This window comes from Onychomys torridus, chromosome 8 (assembly GCF_903995425.1).
Source record: "Onychomys torridus chromosome 8, mOncTor1.1, whole genome shotgun sequence".
NCBI classification, from domain to species: domain Eukaryota; kingdom Metazoa; phylum Chordata; class Mammalia; order Rodentia; family Cricetidae; genus Onychomys; species Onychomys torridus.
The window spans coordinates 8,399,013-8,420,101 of NC_050450.1; the positions used below are offsets into that span (position 1 = coordinate 8,399,013).

Here is a 21,089-nt window from a genome sequence, read left to right on the forward strand (position 1 = left end):
CATTCCCACCTCTTGGGGGTATGTTACCCATTCCTGTGCTATACTTTCCCCCATCTGACTCTGGATGGCAGCATTGAAATCAAGTTCCCTGAGCATGAGGGAAATGCCAAGTAGATCTCAGGTGACATCAGACCTGCCTTCTCAGTGGAGAGAAGAAGGAAGCTGAACATGTACTATGTGTTGAATACTTATGTATGAGATCTCATTCATCTCCACATTTCCATAATGGACTGTTAGGGCCTAACTAGAAACCCAAAACTTGGAGCATCTTGTGCCCCTTAAAATGCAGCTCAAGTTCTCTGAGTCCAGGGACCTCACCTGCTCCTTCCTGAAATGGTAGCCCAAAGGACAGTGGTGTGAAGCTGTCAGCATTGGTAACTGTGACTGCATCCAGCACCCCCATTCCTGAACTCCAAGCTCCTGTACCCACCACTGTTAGTATCCCAGTGGAGAGTTGTAGTGTGTACAGTTCATTGGCACCAAGTACACCTATATTGCTGTGCACCCATGACCCCATCTCATAAGTCCTTTTCCCTTGGAAAACTGAGGCTTCTTACTTTACTTCTCATTCTGTAATGCCTATGGCTGCAGCAGCCACCATCCTAGCTTCTGCCCTGAATCTGACCCCTCTGTACTCTTGTAATTTGGTGGTTTTGTGTGTCAACTTGACACAAGCTATAGAGTCATCAGAGGAAGGAGTCTCGGCTGAGGAAATGCCTCGATGAGATCCAGCTGTAAGGAATGTTCTCATTTAGTGATCAATGTGGGAGAGACCAGCCCATGGTAGGTGGTAACATCCCTAGGCTGATGGTCCTGGCTTCTGTAAGAGAGCAGGCCGAGCAAACCAAGAGAAGCAAGCCAGTAAGCAGCTCCCCTCCATGGCCTCTGCATCAGCTCCTGCCTCCAGGTTCCTGCCCTGTTTGAGTTCCTGCCCTGACTTCCTTCAGTGATGAACAGCAATGCTGAAGTGTAAGTGGAATCAACCCTTTCCTCCCAACTTGCATTTTGGTCATGGTGTTTTGTTACAGCAGTAGAAACCCTAAGACAACTCTTTTCTTTGTTTTGTTTTGTTTTTGTTTTTGTTTTTCAAGACAGGATTTCGCTGTAGCTTTGGAGGCTGTCCTGGAACTCGCTTTGTAGACCAGGCTGGCCTCGAACTCACAGAGATCCACCTGCCTCTGCCTCCCGAGTGCTGGGATTACAGGCATGCACCACCACTGCCTGGCCAAGACAACTCTTAAGTACGGTCATACAACATCTACCTCTTCTGACTGGCTCATTACAGCCAGCATCATGTCCTAGATGTTCAGCCATGTCATAGCATGCCAGAATGTCCTTCCATTTCAAGGATGAGTATTCTATTTTATATGTGCACCCATGAGTGCACACACACACACACACACACACATGCATGTCATTGAATGTCTGCGTTACGTCTTTTAGCTATTTTGAATAATGCTGCTGTGATTACAGTGTGTAAATAACTCTTAAGACCCTGTTTTCATTTCTTCTGAGTATATAATCATAAAGGGAATTAGTCATCTTGATTTTTTTTATTAACATAATTCTTTTTCATGATTCCTTGGGATTTTACATCATGCACCCCAATCCCATCCATTTCCCAGTCCTTTCAATTCCACCCTTCATCCTTGTAGCCTCTCCACCAAAAAGAAAATTGAAATGAAGGAGGGAGGGACGGAGGGAGGGAGGGAGGGAGAGAGGGAGGGAGGGAGGGAGGGAGGAAGGTCATTTTACTCCTCTTTCCCGCCTCTCCATCACATACTCATTTGTCTTAGTGGCCTTGGGAGTGGTGGTGTGTCACATAGTACACCCTTTTGCCCAAACAGCTTTACTTGCAAATGTTCCTTTCAATGATGTTGGTTTGGTTCAAGGCTTCTGGCTTCTGGTATGCTATCAATACTAGACCCTCACCGAAACTCCCCTTAGATATCCTGCTGTTGCTCTGAATCATGGAAATCCTTATGGTTACACAGGACTAGACCCTTCACATGCTCCAACAAACAGGTCATAGATGAGGTAGATGTTGAGTGGGCCAACTCAAAGTCCTGAATGTGGGCCTACTCAAAGCCCTGGATATGGGCCTGGGTGGTAGCTGAATTGGTCAATGTGGACCTCCACTGGGATCACCTCCTTCAGGTGAGGGTCAGGGCCAGCTCTCCGAGTGTCTGTGGTAGGGCCATAGACCCATGCATGGCTCTTGGTGGCAGCACAGACCCGGACGTCACATGGCCCCGGGTGGCAGTGTAGGCCACCCATATCAGCTTGTTCCTCACAGCCTCTCGTCTTCAATCCCACTTCTCTCTACAGTGCTTGAACCGCTCCACTCCTTCCCTTCCATTCTTCATCTCATACCTGTCCATCATTGTGAGACCCACCTCCTGGGGCATGGGGCGCTGGGCAGGTCTACAGCTGCCTCCCCTGCTAGTCATCCTGTTTTGAACATGAGGAACCATCATCGATGATGCCATTTCACATTCTCTCCACAGTGTAGTTGATCAGTTTCTCTGCCCTGCCACATCCCTGGCTTGCTGGCTTGTTGTTGTTTTCCTCCTGAGTGTGAAGTGGTATTTTATTGTGGGTTTGGGTTGCATTTCTCCAATGACTAGTTAGGCATCTTTTCATGTGTTTCTTGGCTGTTGTATGTCTCCTTTGGAGAAATATGTCTTTAGGTCTTTTGCTTTCTTTCAAAAAGTAGTTTAACTTTTAGTTCTACATATTTTCCCTTATCAAATATATAATTTACAAATATTTTCTCCCATTACAAATAGTTGCCTTTTTTTCCTCTGTTGATAATCTTTTGATATCTGAAAGTTTTCATGGCATCGAGTTTGTCCATTTTTCTTTTGTTTCCTGTGCCAATATTTAAAAAGAAATATCATTTCTCACTGTCTTAGTTAGGGTTCTAATTACTGTGAAGAGACACCATGATCACAACAATTCTTATAAAGGAAAACATTGAACTGAGGTTGGCTTATACTTTCAGGATTTAGTCCATTATCATCTTGGTGACACATAGTGACAGACACATGGTGCTGGAGAAACAGCTGAGAGTTCTAAATCTTGATCTGCAGACCACAAGAAGGAGTCTGAGTATCACACTGAGGGTAGCTTAAGCAAAGGAGACCTCAAAGCCCACCCCCACAGTGACACACTTCCATACCCACTCCAATAAAGCCACACCTCTAATAGTACCACTCCCTATGAAATTATGGCGTCCAGTTACATTCAAACTACCACACCCACCAACCCTCACAGCCTTCTGTTCTAACCCATCTCCATCCCTTGTGTCAACCACCAATCCCCAGAAACACTTTCTACCAGGGACCCCAGTGAGCATACTAGGCTGAGACTGAGCTTGGTGCCTTGCTCAGCCCTCTATCAAATAGTAGATGGAAACTGACAGAGACCCACAAGTGGACCATGTACAGAGTTAGAGAGACTGTGGAACACAGCCTTCAGTGAGATGTCTTGATAAAAGCCTTCCCCGCAAGGCTCAGGGATACATGCAGAGGAGGGAGATTATAAGAACAAGAGGGGATGGATGACTCCAAGGAAACTGTATCTTCCAGACACAGGCAGATACCTAGGGGAACTCACAGAGACTGTGGCAGCACGGACAAGGCCTGCACAGGTTCAAGCAGACAGGATCCCTTTCCTGAGAGGGGGAAGTGCACATGAGCTCTCATCCCTAACCAACAAGCTGTCTGCAATTGATAAGTTTTGGCAAAGAGAAGATGGCTTTTTCCAATAGAGTCTCACTAGGTACACCAGCCTTACGCAAGGGCAGGCCGTGTCCAGGAGGAACTGGCCAACATGAAATGAACTCAGTGGTGGTTTTGTAGACTCCTTCTCTCATTTTGCCTTCTTTTTGCCTTTATTTTTTTATTGGTCTTTTGTTTGTTTGTTTTTTGTTTTGCATTTATTTTTTCTCCTTTTTTATTTATTATATTTGTATTTTAATTTTACACATCAGCCATGGGTTCCCCTGTCCTCCCCCTCCCGTCCCCACCCCCACCTTCCCCCCAGTCCCTTCCCTCCATTCCCATCTCCTCCAGGGCCAAGACACCCTGGGGATTCAATTCAACCTGGTGAATTCGTCTTTTGCATTTGTATTTTTTATTTCTGTTTTTGTGGTTTTTTGTGTGTGAGGGCCATGTTTCTTGGTTTGTTTGTTTTCAAGAGAGAGAAGTTGGGTAGCTAGAGATGTGGGGGGGGGGAGTCTTGGAGGAGCTGAGGGGAGGGGAAAGCATCCTCACAATATATGAAAATTTAATAAAATTTACTCAGCTTACAGAAGGAGAGAGAGATGGAGATAGATAGATAGATAGATAGATAGATAGATAGATAGATAGATAAAAAAGAAATATCTAGGCTACCTCTAACTAGTTTCTGTCTTTTCCTTGTCAGCTAAACAACTAACCAACCTCCCTAGCTGGCCAAATGCCTGAGAATTCTTTTTGAGTTCTTTCTTACTACCTAAAATTAGTACATGACTACCACATAAATGCTTCTCAGCCCCTTCCAGTTGTATTCTATCTCATTTCTGAGATACAGAAAGACAGTCACATTGGAGAGACTGCTAGGAATATGTCATTGTGGTTAATAGTGGTGGTGCACACCTTTAATTCCAGTACTTGGGAAGCAGAGGAAGGCAGGAAGAGCTCTGTGAATTCAAGGTTAAGGCTAACCTTTGTCTACATAGCAAATTGCAGGACAGCCAGGACTGCATGGAAAGATTCTGTCATAAATAAATAAATAAATAAATAAATAAATAAATAAATAAATAAATAAATAAATAAGAAAGAGCAGAGCCTCAGAGGGGATCATCAACACAGGTGCTCATTATCTGGGTTCAGCTGAAGAAGACACTTGCAAGTCCATGGTACTTGCAAACCTAGATTCAGAACCCAGACCATTCACAATAAGTGAAACCCCAGTACCATTAGCAGAACCTCCTCCTGGTCCCTGTACTGAGGTAGTAGCTGTTTCTCCATCTGAGGTCAGTTAGCTGTGCACAGACTGAAGCCTCACTCTGCTGTGTGGTCCTCCAGCTGCCCCCAGGCAGGTTCCACTAAAGATAAAGTGGCAGGATGCGGCTGCCTGGGTGACCTCTGAAGCTTCTGTAATAAGCCCTGGGTTCTTCTGGCAAAAAAGCACCTCTTAAAAGATCTGTCTCTCTGTCTCTCTCCCTCTCTCTGTCTCTCTGTCTCTGTCTCTCTCTCTGTGTGTGTGTGTCTCTCTGTCTCTCCCTCTCTGTCTGTCTCTCTCTCTCCCCCTCTCCCTCCCTCTGCCTCTCCTCCTCCCGACCCCCTCTCCTTCTCTCTACCTCTCTCTCCTCCTCTTTCCCCCCTCCCGCCCTCCCTGCCTGCTCCATTCTGTTCCCCTCTTCCACTCCTCCCTCTTCCCAGCTCTCTTCTCCTGCTCCCCCTGCCCCCTACTTTCCCCGTCCTTCCTTTCAGTCCCACACCCCACTCTTACTCTCCCTTACCACCCCCCCTTTCCTGAAAGAAGAGAAGAGGAAAGGAGAAATGATACCTGAAGTTTCCAACCCCTCAAATCTGTTTCTCGAATTCATCAGAAGTAGACTCCTTGAATCGCTAGACGCAGAAAACCTGAGTGTATCTGGAAGCCTTTAACACATTTATGTGTGACTCTACTCTTTGTGCCTTGTTTTCACCCCAGTGCGGGTTAAGCACCTGTGGAGGTTTGACTAAGAAAGGCCCCATAGGCTCATAGACTTGAATACTTGGTCACAGAGAGTGGCACTGTTAGGAGGTGTGGCCTTGTTAGAGGAAGTGTGTCACTGGGGTTAGACTTTGGGGTTTTAAATCCTTAAGCCAGACCTGGTGCCTCCCTGTGCCAGCTTCCTGCTGGTCTATATGTAGAACTCTCAGCTAGTCTCCAGCACCACATCTGCCTGTGAGCTGCTGTGCTCCTTGCCATGGTAATGGACTAAACCTCTGTATTGTAAGCCAGCCCCCAGTTAAATGTTTTCTTTTATAGGAGTTGTTATGGTCATGACGTCTCTTCACAGCAACAGAACAGTGGCTAAGATGGCATCTTATCAGGAGTGTTGCACTTTTTTCTTTTATTTATTTCATTAGGGTCATACATGAAGAAAGCATTTCAGTGAGAATGGAATTCTGACTTTACATGCCAACAGTGCAGCTAACAGTGAATGGTTTGAAAGCAGAGACCCAAAGAGAAACAGAGCGATCTACCATCGCTGTGGTCACTTAAGTGAACCCCTTGGATCTAATAATCCTTATCAGGCCAGGAGCAAAGAGTAAATGTAGGTGGTGTGAGCCACAGCATCAGTGGGGCACTCACCTGGGACCTCCAGAGCAGAGAGGAGGGGCCCTGGAAAGCAGTGGCCTTTGTGCAGCTGTCATTTCTGCCCCTCTGTTTCCTCTACTCTTCCCTGAGTTCTCCCTGTTCCCACTTCACACTTGCTACTATGACTGAATCCCTTCATCTCTGCATTTCAGCCTTTCTTAGCTCAGATGCTCATGGGGGCCCTTCCTAAGTGTGCAGTTTTATGGGCTGTGCAGATACTTGGACTTGTGTGTAATGCCCAACACAGTGTAATGGGCACAGCATCAACTCCAGTGTTCACCCATCATTTGTCAGAGACCCTCAAAGCCATCTTTCCCTCTGTTGTGGGTCTCATCATATTTAGGAAGTGGACCTACTCTTTCCCATCATTTTTCTTATGCCTGTGGGTTGTGACCTATTTGGGGGTCTAGTGACCATTTCATAGGGGTCATCTAAGACTGGGGGAGAACACAAATATTTACATTACAATTCATAACAGTATCAAAATTACAGTTATGAGGTAGCAATGAAAATAACTTTATGGTTGGGGTCACTGCAGCATGAGGAGCTGTATTAAAAAGTCACAGTATTAGGAGGATTAAGGACCACTGTCTATGCTTTCTGTGGCAGCTGTCTAGAGTTGCATCCTCACCCTGCTTTCCTTTGCTCATTAACTCCTCATGACATCACAGGCAGGTGAAATGCACACTGGTGATTTACCTGACCCACGATTCAATGCCCCAATTTAGAGGGAAGGACTTATGCTTATCCCTGTCACTAAATTGGTGCTTCACACATAGTCAATGCTTAGTAAATACTTGTTGAATAAATTCACACAGAGAGGCTCTGAAGAACAGATGTGGAATTGAATTGGTCATTTCAAAATCCATTTATTAAAGCTTTAATACATTATTACAGGAAGTGCGAAGCCAGCAATCTGAAGAAGGAGGGTGCTGGTTGCCCACACATTTTCCAACTCTCTATCCAAATAATCATTTCCATTCTGAGTCCTGCAGGCCAGAGTGGGAGGGAGGATGTGCTGAGTGCTAAGATGCTGGGCCTGTGTATGCCTTGTTGAGCTGCTGAAGGAATACAAAACGCCTCTTCCGTGCTGGGGCACTTGGCACATTGATCGCTAGATCCAAGGATTTCTTCCCCTAAAGATTCTGGTGGAGTCTGTGAGGCCCTGTTCATAACCAGGTCCACACAGACACAGCGGGGGGGGGGGGGGGGGGGGGGGGGGGAGATGTACCCTGAAGCAGCAATGAATTGCTCCTCTGCCCTTGATCTCACAGGGGGCCACAGAGACACTGGACTTCTCAGGTTGCAGAAATGAGCAGGAAGCGTTCCATTATAAGGAGTAGACGGGTACCCGCTTCATCCTCTTGCTTTCAGAGGGTGCCTCTTTCACAGTTCTGTGGCAGTTATTCTCTATTCTGTCTTTATTTCATGTGAGTAAATAGGTAAATGACCGCCAGCCCTCTCAGGTGATCTCGTCATTTTCTAGGAACTCCCTGGAGGAAAGAACAGACCAAGGACTTGCAGCAAGTACTCAAGGCTGTTGACCAAGACATTCCACTGGTGCTGGTCAGTGGTAACCATGACTTGGGCAACGTCCCCACAGCCGAGACTGTGGAGGAGTTCCGCCAGACCTGGGGAGATGACTACTTCAGCTTCTGGGTAGGGGGCGTCCTGTTTCTGGTGCTCAATTCCCAGTTCTTCTACGATGCCTCTAAGTGCCCTGCACTGAAGCAGGCCCAGGACCACTGGCTGGACCAACAGCTGGGCATCGCAGAGCAGAAGAAGTGCCAACACGCCATTGTGTTCCAGCATATCCCACTGTTCCTGCAGAGCATTGATGAGGATGATGAATACTTCAACCTCACCAAGGCCGTGCGGAAGGAGCTGGCAGACAAGCTCAGCAGAGCAGGTAATGTCTGGGCTCTGGGTGTGTCCACTTCTCTCTGCTACCTGACAAAGTGAAAAGGGGCAGAGCTTTGGATGAGACTGGTCCTGTTCCCAGTTCACCACTCACTGGTAGTATGGCTGTGGAAAAGCTGCCAAATCCGTCCTGCCTTGGTATCTACAGATATCATAGGATGGTTGAGTAGTAACCCTAGGAGATATTTAGGATGGTCCCTGACCTGCTGAGCACCAACCTGAAATAAATGCCTACATTTGAGGATGGGAGTCTTGGAGGTCAGGGTTCCTAGCAGAAGAGCCCAGACTGTGGTGACATGTACTTTGGGAGGTGTAAAGGGCTGGAGACGGCTTCCTTCATCTCTGTGGGAAGCATGAACGGACTTAAGGACAGATAAGCCTTAAGAAGCAGGCATCCTACCAATTGTCCTCATGTATCATGCGAAAAACCTTGGGTGAGGCTTCAGTAAATGGGTTCTGGGAACTCCATATACTGGAGTGCATTATGGTTCCTTCCTGAATTAGGACAGGGAAATGTATATATAGGATCTCTCTAACATAGACTTGCATCTTATCATTGAGTCACAAGTGTGCAATCACAAAATGCAGGTGCCCTGTTTTTGAAGGTAAGTTTTAGGTGCTAATGACATAATTCCCTGGTGCTATCTCATGCTACCTCCCCCAACACACATTCCTTAGGTCCTCTTCCAGGGGCCTCTAAAGAAATGGAGTGTCCTAGGTGGCTTACCTAAGTGATCAGTGCTTGTCAGGACTCCAGCTGTGACAGCTGCATGTGTCCTGTCCCTGATTCCCCCTCTTAGACTGTTCCACAGGTTATTCATATAAAACACTTGTAATATGTGAGTTCTTTCATTTAGTTGTCATGGGAAGAAGCAAGGATGGAGGTATCTCACCCAAGAACCAAAATTTATTAGACCAAAAAAAAAGAAGAAGAGAAAGACAAAAAAATGAAAACAAAAGAGCCCGCTGCTCTTTTAATCCCCTCCAGTGTTCAGTGTGTTTTCATCTACTTGTGAAAGTCCAGTAGGCCTTTCTGAACTTTTGAGACATTAAAAAAAAAAAAAAAAAAAAAACTTGCATAATGAGAAAGAGACATTTCCAAATGTTCCATGGAGATGAGGTTGGGAAACTTCTACTAAAGGCCTTTGAAACTTTATGCCATGCTTGAGTTAGTGTGGGAAGTGTTTTTGATGCCAAAGAAGCCTAGTGTCAGGATATCATCCATTCCACCATGGAGACTGTTTTGCAACAGAGAATCAAGCCAGTGGAACATTTAATGCCACCAAAACCAGTCCTTCCACAACAAACGGTCCATGATGCAAACGCAGTCCCCTTCTTGCTCTCTGTTCTTCTCAAGTGGCATGTGGGTCTGGGCTGCCCATCCCAGGACAGAGCACATGCCATCTGTGAGAATGCCCAGGTGCTTAGAGGACCCACAGTGTTAGCAGAGCTCCCTTGAAGGAAATGTGGACACCTAGAGCACAGGGGGCCTTACATGTGAGAAACAGCAGCTCAGGAGTTTCTGGGAACCAGGTTTCTTGTCAGCACATCCACCCAGGGATGTGTACACCTCTGAGGTGAATCTCATGGCCCCATCTTGCCAAGGTTGATATCTACAGCCACGAGGCTGATTGGTGCCTTTGAGCAGGACAAGCCCTGACCAGGTGGCCCCTTCCCATAGGCAGAACTAAATGGGAGCCAAATTACAATTTGAAGGTTGCTTTGTAAACACAAGGCAGGGCAAGAGTTCACCTTCCTTTTCTGTTCTTGGTGGGTCTCAGTCCCTGGCATCCTGAGTGCCCTGGGTCCAACAGGGGCCTCCTTGCCTGACAAGACTGTGTTCATTTGGGGGCCTTTTTTCCTGCCTTCTTCATAGTGAAGCAGCTACATAGCCAGACCCTCAGTACCCTCTCCTACCTGTACAAGGTCCAGCTCCTCAGCTTGCCCCTCACTGCCTTTTGCTCTGGCTGCCTCCATGTCACATGGCAAACCTACTCAGTGTTCAGCTTTTCGGTATGAAGCTCCTTTCCCCACAAGATCTTTGTGGGTGTTGCCTTGACCTCAGAGCTTTTCAAGTGGCTTTGCACAATGTTGACATGTCTTGAGTCTCTCACTGGACTGTAGGCTCATTGGAGGTAGACACAGAATCCATCTGTCTCTGCCTTCAGGAGGTCTGGCTCGGGTGTCATCTCACAGTGAGGCATCAGTGGTATGGACAGAGTGCAGGAAGTGAAGTCTCTAACTCTTATCCAACCCTCAGTGGCCCATGCACCAAGCACAGTGGGTGTCCAGAACATCCCCTGGGACAAGCGCGTGTAGAAAAGACTCCCAACTCAGACTGTCTGCCCCACATCATATGCCCTCCACATGACAGGGTGCCATGACCTTTGTCTCTCTGGTCTCATTCACCTGCCTGTCTTCTAGGGTCACTCAACAGTCTGTTTCCCCAGCTCTGATTTGTCTCCAAGGGCGCCTTCAGGGATGAGATACCTCTTCTTGGCCACTAGTCTTAGGATCCTCCCCTAGGCAAGCCTGCTTCACCAGGGAAAACTAGAGAGATGGGCGCCCTTCCTGCACTCACAGGTGGGATTCCATGGCGTGCTAAGCCAGGCCCTGTCACCCAGAGAACAGACACAGACAACATCTGAAGTTGTAGTTTCGGGTGTGGACAAAATTGTCATGGCTGCTGGGTTAGGAGGCTTGGATAGTAGATGGGGGCTGGGTTAGGAGGCCTGGACAGTAGATGGGGCCTGGGTTGGGAGGCCTGGATAGTAGATGGGGGCTGGGTTGGGAGGCCTGGATAGTAGATGGGGGCTGGATTTGGAGGCCTGGATAGTAGATGGGGGCTGGGTTGGGAGGCTTGGATAGTAGATGAGGGCTGGGTTAGGAGGCCTGGATAGTAGATGGGGGCTGGGTTGGGAGGCCTGAATAGTAGATGGGGGCTGGGTTGGGAGGCTTGGATAGTAGATGGGGGCTGGGTTGGGAGGCTTGGATAGTAGATGGGGGCTGGGTTGGGAGGCCTGGACAGTAGATGGGGGCTGGGTTGGGAGGCCTGGATAGTAGATGGGGGCTGGGTTGGGAGGCCTGAATAGTAGATGGGGGCTGGGTTGGGAGGCTTGGATAGTAGATGGGGGCTGGGTTGGGAGGCCTGGATAGTAGATGGGGGCTGGGTTGGGAAGCCTGGATAGTAGATGGGGCCTGGGTTGGGAGGCCTGGATAGTAGATGGGGCCTGGGTTGGGAGGCCTGGATAGTAGATGGGGGCTGGGTTGGGAGGCCTGGATAGTAGAAGGGGGCTGGGTTTGGAGGCTTGGATAGTAGATGGGGGCTGGGTTGGGAGGCCTGGATAGTAGAAGGGGGCTGGGTTGGGAGGCCTGGATAGTAGATGGGGGCTGGGTTGGGAAGCCTGGATAGTAGATGGGGCCTGGGTTGGGAGGCCTGGATAGTAGATGGGGGCTGGGTTGGGAAGCCTGGATAGTAGATGGGGCCTGGGTTGGGAGGCCTGGACAGTAGATGGGGCCTGGGTTGGGAGGCCTGGATAGTAGATGGGGGCTGGGTTGGGAGGCCTGGATAGTAGAAGGGGGCTGGGTTTGGAGGCTTGGATAGTAGATGGGGGCTGGGTTGGGAGGCCTGGATAGTAGAAGGGGGCTGGGTTGGGAGGCCTGGATAGTAGATGGGGGCTGGGTTGGGAAGCCTGGATAGTAGATGGGGCCTGGGTTGGGAGGCCTGGATAGTAGATGGGGGCTGGGTTGGGAGGCCTGGACAGTAGATGGGGCCTGGGTTGGGAGGCCTGGATAGTAGATGGGGGCTGGGTTAGGAGGCCTGGATAGTAGAAGGGGGCTGGATTTGGAGGCCTGGATAGTAGAAGGGGGCTGGATTTGGAGGCTTGGATAGTAGATGGGGGCTGGGTTGGGAGGCTTGGATAGTAGATGGGGCCTGGGTTGGGAGGCCTGGATAGTAGATGGGGGCTGGGTTGGGAGGCCTGGATAGTAGAAGGGGGCTGGATTTGGAGGCCTGGATAGTAGATGGGGGGGTGCCACTGGCCACTCAGGAGTGCAGACAGTGGTTGAAGCCACAGCAGTGGACCTGGAACTCATATTGGAAAGCCAAAAGTTGAGGGATATTTGGTAAAATCAAACTTGAAGAACTTGGTAAAGCTGGGGTGGTGGTGGCAGGTAGTATTTAGTGTTGTCTCTAACTTTCGTCCCCCACAGCTGTATTATTTCCTAATACTATTTTAGTCTCATTTTTCTCCTTGTGCTAAAATGCCAGTGCTCAAAAATATGTCAGAAGCTCATCAGATGATCGGGGTAGCTTTTAATTACGATAATTGTGTTGTTATAAAATATCCTTTTAAAGAACACATCCTTCCCCAAGCCACTGTGGAGATAAAACCCTGCTTCCTTCCAGCAAGTTTAATGAATAATTCTGAGTCATTGTGTGGGAAGAATAAATGATTTAATAATAAGCATCAACAATCATCTCCCATTATTGCATTAATTTTTGTAAATGGGATGAGGTAAATGAGGAGGAAGGGCTGTCACCCTACAACAGACCACCATTTATGTAGGAATGTGTGCTGTGATCCGAAGACCAGAGCTCCCAACCTCAGGTTTCCCTAGAAACGGATGTTTCCTATTTCTGTTTCTGAAGTCAATAAGGGGGAGGGGCTTATTTGTGTGGTACAAAAACATTGTCAATAAATGGTAGAAGTAAACAGATATCAGGGCCGGACAGATGCACAAATGCGAAGCCTCACTGTTTCCAGTTATTTCCAGTCTTCCTTTGCTCTACCTGGGGATAATCAATTTCATCACATCCAAGGGATGTAGAAATTGGTTTTCCCCTAATTCACCTGCTACCTCATTGGAGTTGCAAAGGCAGATCTTAGATAATGAAATCTGGATGGAAGCTGGACATCGTCTCATTCCTCAGGCTTCTCTCCACAGAAGGTTAATGTGTGCCCCAGTTAATGCAGATGCAGTTTAAAAATTCAATCTTCAAACAAGCAAACAAAAACAGAAGTCTTGCTCCTTAGCAGCCTGTGTTTCCCCTTAATGTCTCGATAGCTTTTCTTTCTCCTCATTCTCAGCACAGAGCTTAAAGGACTGTATAATAAAGAGCCTGGGGCACATTTGGCAATTACGACAAATTCCAGCAAGTTGATCTTTCCTGCAAAAGTTAATGGGCAATTTCACAGACTAGTTTCATCTCTAGTATTTGTGTGCTTTTTAACAAAGAAACAGAAAGGAAAGGTGAACTCCTAGCCTTTGGTTGTGGTTTTAGGATTTCAAGTTTTAAAGAACATAGAGGTCAGAGTTCCAGGGCCACACTATAGGAAGAAGAGAATGCCTGGCCTCCCATGTCTCACCATTGTCCTGAAGCTGTTCAGATCCTGGTGCTACCAGGAGGGAAGGTGCCGGCTGTGTCCACTGGTGGAAGTCCAACCTGAGCCTGCACACAGTTGTTGCCCCTTAATAAATAACAGCATATTGGATACCAGGGACAGAGCCTGGCTTGACTCACTGAATGCAGACTGGGCAAACAGGAAAACATTTCTGAATGCAGTGATCAAAATTGAACTCAAAATCAAGCCCATCACAACTCGCAGTGTTTCTCACAGCATTGATGTTGCATTGCATGGGTTGGAGTACACAGCATCATTGCAGCCTTGGTTCTGGACGCTTAGCCGAGTGGTGTGGCGCATACCCTTAATCTACAGAGTGAGTTCCAGGACAGGCAGAGCTATGCAGAGAAACTGTCTCAAAAAATCAAAAACAGAATAGAGTAGCTGAACACTGGATGTATGCACTTAGCGCTACACATACCACCACACCACACAACATCCGCAGGCTTCTACCTGAGATGTCTTCGCTCAAATTCGAGATTATTATATGTTATGAAGTGCAGGGTGGTTTTAAATGTACACACACAGTGTTCTGTTCTTATAGAAACATAATAGCTTCATTGCAGGAAACAAAGATGATTGTTCCCTACAATCATTCCTTAGCATGGAAGAACCAAAGTAGTGTATCTTTGGATGGTGTTATACAAAAACATTTTCTTTTAAAAGCTGTTGTTTGAGTTTCCTTTAAAATATGTTAATAGTTTTGAGTTGCAATTAGGACAGAATTTACAACAATTTCTAAAATGGCCATAAAAGTGTGCTTCTGCCATTTCATACTACGTATTTCTGTGACTTGACATTCTCAGCATTTAGTTATGAAATCAAAATATCCAATCTGCAAAGTGTCCTGTAGTATCAAATATTCAGCCAAGACTTAATTCTCTTTTTAAATTTTTACTTATTTATTTTGTGTGTATAGGTGTTTTGCCTGCATGTGTATCTGTGTATTATGTGCATGCCTGGTGTCCAAAAGAGGCCAGAATGGTGTCAGGCCCTATGGGACTGGAATTATAGATGGTTGTGAACCATTATGTAGGTGCTAGGAATTGAACCCAGGTCCTCTGGGAAGAGCAACCAGTTCTCCTAACTACTGAGCCATCTCTCCAGCCCCCAAGAATTAATTCTTCATGTAAAGAAAAGCAAGCACACCCACTTCATTAGTATGTAGATTTGCTTTCATCTTTAATAAATTATAATATTATACATATATCAAAGGATCATGATAAAATAACTATGATTTGTTGTCAGTGATTTTTATTTGCATACCTATTTTATATTTCAGGGTTGTATTAAAATGTCTTGAGTGAAACTGTGTAATAAATAGAAAACTTTAAGAACCCCTAGAGTAGATGTCCATAGACATAGACATTTTCTTGAAAAACATTAAGCTGTAAATATTTTAGGCTGTAGAGCTATAAAGCAATGTGTTTGTAATATGGAATTGACAAGACATAACATGTATACAGCTGTTTATAGCCATGTTCCAACTATTTTAAAACAAGAGGTGGTGGGCCTGCTCCTGTCTGTAAACAGGTTCCCTTGCAGCAGGCACTTTTGCTGCCCATGTCCTTGGGTAGGCTGTGTGTGTGTCTAATTGCACTGTGCTTCCTGAAACCCGCTGTGGTAATGTGGCTGGCTCACTGTAGGTTCTGCCCAAGAGAGCCTCCTCTGGTTCCCAGTAGATTGTATGCCTGGGTGAGCCCAATATTATGCCTGGGGCCTGTGATGCAGTTTAGAGTAGAGATGGGATGAGAAGGCCCAGGGTGACACTTGAATGTCTGATGGTTAATGTTTATTTTAACATGTACTAGAAAACATAAGCAATTTAATAGCTTAAACACAAGTACTAAGTAAGAAACAGTATAGTTAGGCTGCCAGTGAGGGAAAAGTTACAAAAGTGGTCTGGGTGGCTAGTGTGGAGGCAGATGGGACAGGAGAAGCTGTGTAACAGGGCAGGTAAGTATTAGGCCATGGATTGGGGCAGACCTTCAGCCTCAACCTTTGGTGGCCCCTTAGCCAAGTGGCATCTCTTTCTGCCTTACATTGTCTTTGTGAAACAGAGGTTTTCCTCCTGACCTCAGGGTTGGTACCATCAGATAAGATGAGGCATGTCCTAGAAGCACTGTGCACCTGCGCATGGTCAGTGCTCAATAAAAAACTGTTTGCCATGTACCACCCTGAACTGGGTTGAGATCCTCCACTCCCCCTTTAACCAGATGGGTATTTCCCAACCCAAGCACACTGGCTTCCTTCTTTAAGGGATCACCTGAAACTTTCCAGGCAGAGCCAGGTGGCCAGATTTACTCCAAGGACTGGCAGTCTGCTCGGGGTGGAGTTGTTAACCCTGTGCATCATGCAAAAGCTAGACAAAAACCTTGTGGCTCCTTAGGTGTGTGGGAAATTAGACTCTTTTGAGTCTGAGATTCTTTAGAATAAATAAGGAATGCATGGTATTTTTAATTTTATGAAAAAGGGTCACTAGTTTACACGGGGGAGAGCCACAAAACTAGATGCAAAATTCCTTTGGAATTTAACAATTAAATGTGACTATCTGTTAAAGCACACACTTCACCATTGTTCTGAAAAGCAACCTTTGGGTGCATAGCTCCATAGTCAGAATCTCCAAATGAAGAAATGTGCCCACAGGACAGTGGTAGTCACGCCATAGAGCCCTCTGTCTGAAGTGCATGTTTAAGAAGCTTGTCTGAGTGGCTTTTCTCTTCAGCCTAATTTGTAAAAGACCAGACAAGTGTCCCTTTTAAAGCATCCATAGAACCCCAAGCTTCAAGATCAACTTGACAAATGTCCCTCTCTATAATTTGTCTTTTCGCATCCATTCATTTTTCTGGATTTGGTTAGTTTTATGTTTTGATCCATTCACTGTAAAACATCATACTTTATAGTCATCTGATGCTTGCATCTCCTTCACCATAAAAGATAAAAGACCAACTGCTGAAGCTACATCTGGTGGGGAGTGGTAGATTTCATTTCTCACTTTGGAGGTATCTGTAACAGTTGGGCTAATTAAAGTTAAATTCAAGTCCTGATGGTAAATATTTATAAATCGAGAATCTGGCGTGTGAATGTGTTGTACTGATTCCTGAAGTTAAGTCAGCCTGTATTGATTCAGCAAACAGTGCTGGTCCCTCAACAGCACTCAGGCCAGAGGAATGAACAAAGTAGAGCTTCCTTCTCCAGAGTTCCAGAACGTGTGTGTGTGTGTGTGTGTGTGTGTGTGTGTGTGTGTGTGTGTGTAGAGGCCAGAGATCAACTCTGAGTATTGTTCCTTAGGCACCATCTACCAGCTGGCCAGCAAGCCCCAGGAATCTGCCTGTCTCCACCTGCCAGTTCTGGGATTACTAAGGCATGCCACCACATCTGGATTTTTTTTAATGTGTGTTCTGATGGTTGGACTCAGGTTCTCATTCTCATGCACCAAGTACTTGAGTGACTAAACCATCTTCCCAGCCTTCAGATCATTCTTAAAGTGCAAGTTAAAAGTGATGGTGACCTTGCGGGCCAGAAGAGGGCACCAGATCTCATTACAGGTGGTTGTGAGCCACTATGTGGTTGCTAGGAATTGAACTCAGGACTTCTGGAAGAGCAGTCAGTACTCTTAACCTCTGAGCCATCTCTCCAGCCCAAAACACTTTCCTAGCAGGTAAAATGATTTGGGGCTTGATGCCTAATACTGTGAAAATTAACAAACAACACAAAACTGTGTGTATATAATATATATCAGCAGACAGATAAATCAAGAAACATAAATGAATGCTAGGTAGATGATGTGAGATCATGTATGATATTTCCTTCTTGTGAAAAACAATATATACATATATTTATTATAATAAGCTACTTCTATGTTATCTTACCATATATCTGTCAAATGTTCTGCTGCTTGACTTTTCATAAAATGAAACTATTAAACTTTATTGTACATATTTTTAAAAAAAGTGTTGGTAAAAATTGCATTGTAGCATTTCAAAGAAGGTCTTCTAAGCTCAGAAATAAGCGGCATCTGGGGTTAGTGGAAGAAGAATGTTCTGTCTGCTCTTTCAGGCCATGTTTTTAAAATAGCAGTTAGCATCCTTCTGAATGACCAGTGAGACTCCTTGTAGCATCTGGGTAACACTCATGTCTTAGTCCACTGTCTGTTGCTTTAACTGACACCACAGATTGCCATTTATAAGGAATGAAGGTTCATTTGGCTCATAGTTCTGAAAGCTCGGAAGTTCAAAATCAGAAGGCCACGTCTTTGCTGGTGAGGATTTCCTGTATTCCTAAGGCAGTATGGGATGTCCCAGGTCTCTCTTGTAAATCCAAAGACGCATTGGATCAGGGCCCCACCCTTACGTTCTCACTCTCCTGATACCTCACAATGAGTATGAAACCATGGCATGACTGCTTTGTGGGGACCATAGTCCCTGTGGAACAGAACACCCTAACTTCCTCTCCAGTTCAAATTCTCCTTTGCTTGCTGTGTTCATCTCCACTTCCCAGTAGCACAATCCAGGTCTGGGACCTCGCTCTGCAGAATCAACTAGAACTGCTTGAATGCTGCTGGTTTTCTTTGGTTTTACTTAAGTATTTGCAGGGTCAATGAGATTGCTCAGTGGGTAGTGGCATTCATCACCAAGCCTGATGATGTGTTCGATCCTGGGAACCCATGTGATGGAAGGATCAAATTGAATCCTCCAAGTTGTCCTTTGACCTCCACACATATGCCATGATGTCTGGACACATGATAAGTAAATAAGTGTATAAAAAAATGTTAAAGTGTTTATATGTTGATGATGACCTTGGAAGTAAGATAGCAGTATAGTTGTGCAATATCCCCTTGGGTCAGACGCAGTCCTGGTCTTTGTGCTGGTTTGAATGAGAAAAATGGCCTCCATAAGCTCATAGATTTGACTGTTTGGTCCCCAGCTGGTGGAACTGTCTAGGAAAGATTGACAACTGTTTCTTTGTTAGAGGAGGTGTGTCAAAGTGGCGGGCCTTGAATTTCAAGAGCCTACCCGTTTTCCAGTTAGCTCTCTCTGCCTCCTGCTTGTTAATCAAGTACTTGGCTATTGTTCCAGCACTAGGACTGCCTGCCTGCTGCCGTTTCCCCTGCCACGATTGCCGTGGCCTCTAACTGTCTGGAACCATGAACCCCAAAGTAAACAGTTTCTTTTGTGACCTGCCTCGGTCATGGTATCTTATCATAGCAATTGAAAAGTAACTCAGACTTCCTCCACGAGAGCTCATCACTACAGATGCCTCATTCATTTCTACAGATAAGAGAACCAACCAAGACATCAATAATTAGGAAAGGGGCTGTCCAAGCCTTGTGTCCACTTATAATTCCATAGGCACAGGAGTGCTCCATCTGGCAACAGCCCCTGATGCAGCACTGCAGGTAGAAGGAGTCATATCAGAGCAAGTCTGGCTTAACCTTAGCACTGCTCTATCCTGTTAGTGTGAGGCCTCAATCTGAGCTTCCTGTTTACTTGGGAGACTTTCCAATGCCATGTCTCCTCAGTGCCAAGAACCCTAAAGGAGGAACTTTTCTCCTCAAAAATACAGGAGATGAACAAGTTTCTTTAGAGCCATGGCTAAGGGTGTGCATGTTACTGTCACTCTTGCAACACCTACACAAGCCACTCCTGAGGTGGCATTGCGTGCAAACTCGGGTCCTAGAGGCTGTGTTCTCATTGGGGCTGCAAAGCTGTGTGGTGGGGTGCTGGCCTCTAGTCTCCTGACCCAGGGACTGCTTCTGACTGGTTCTCATTAATGCAAATTATGGCTGTTGTCTTTTTCATTTCCCTCACTCTCCTCGTTATTACTGAGAAACAACTGAAATGATTTAACTTAGATAAATTGAGACTTGGAGGACACGTTGTTTTCTTTTTGGTACCTTTAGCATACTGATATTAATATTGGTTGGAGTCTTTGTTGGAACCAACTAGGTTTCCTATTGCCTGTACCCAGCAGAACTGCATAACAGGTTGATTGGACCACAGGCCTGAGTATCAGGGGTTTGTAAGGGTCTACACTTGACTGTAACTAGCAGGGGCGGGGGGGGGGGGGGGGGTCTTTTGCTCCACCCCTTGACATTGTTATAAATAGACCTTTGGAATAAAGCTCTGGGCTGATGGATAAGGATCCAAGCCCATTAGAGCCTATCCTGCATTTCTCTCTGTTTCTCTCCCCTCTTTATTTCTAACTAAGTCTCTTATCCCTCATTCCTCAAGAGTCCCTGGGGTAAATAAGTGTGGGGACTGGTCCCCCACAAGCCTTGTCTCTCTGCAAGTGTTGGTGTGCTGGGGGATCCCCCATCCCTGCAATGGCCTCATTCTGTCTCCAGAGGAGAATTAAATTCACAGGTCAACCAGCCTCCTTGAGGATCAATTTTAATGTGTATGTTTTCAAAAAAAGTACTAGACTATTACTAGTTACCATTTAGTAAATGCTACATGGCAAGTGCCATTATGACTTTATACATTCAAGGACACCCTTAAGGGCAGGCAGGAAACAGCAAGGCCTGACTAGGGTCCTACCTGGATCTGTTCAAATATCCTGAGGGCATTAATGAGCACCTTTAATGTCCCTGGCCAGCAGGGGAGGAGGCACAGCTATGTAGGACAGCCTCCAGAACCTTCTACCCAGGCCTTTGCTGGGAAAGAGCTGGTCTATCCAGCCAGGAAGCTTAGCATATGAATATTCCAAGGACTCTGTGCTAAAGGAGGCTCCAGAGCATCACGAAGGGTGTGAATTGTGAGTACTTGTAACTCCCCTGCGGGCTCATCAAGCAGCAGCTTCTCCCCCAACCCCAGGCTGAGCCTCCCTCTTTCTCCTGTCACCTTGAGGATATGAGCAAGCTGTGTTGTTCTGGTCTTTGTTGAAATGGAGGGATCCAGGATCCTTTGCCCCACAACTCCTTGGGGATATAAATCCTGGTGGGCACATTAGCAGAGAATTATAGACCCCAAGAAAAGGTCACTTGAAATGGAAATTATGGCTCCAGAAAAAAAGGAATAAAATTAAAAGAATTTAAAATGTAGGCTTGATACATCTTGAGAGACAAGCATATGTGTGTCGGTTTCTTTATATCTGCTGTGACAGAACACTGGCCAAAGCAACTGAAGGGAGAAAGAGCTTATTCTGGCTCTGGGGTCAAGGTTCATCATGGTGTGGGAGTCAAGGCAGTGGGAGCTTGACACAACTGGCCATATCCAGTCTGTAGATGGAAGGTTTCTCCTGTCCCTCCAGGACCCTTATAAAATAATCACTCAGACGTTTATATTAATTATAACTGCTCAGCCATTAGCTCAGGCTTAATAATGCCTAACTCTTACACTTAAATTAACCCATAATTCTTATCTATGTTTAGCCATGTGGCTTGGTACCTTTTATCAGTTCTGCCTT

The 21,089-nt window shown here is 46.1% G+C and overlaps 1 protein-coding gene across 1 annotated transcript in view; it reads left to right on the plus strand.

The window, feature by feature from the left end:
• Positions 1–21,089, plus strand: part of Cpped1 (calcineurin like phosphoesterase domain containing 1) — a 114,140-nt gene that overhangs the window by 73,501 nt on the left and 19,550 nt on the right. The window contains exon 3 of the mRNA XM_036196197.1: positions 7,844–8,266. Coding sequence (XP_036052090.1) covers positions 7,844–8,266 — 423 coding nt within the window. The remainder of the gene's footprint in view (positions 1–7,843; positions 8,267–21,089) is intronic.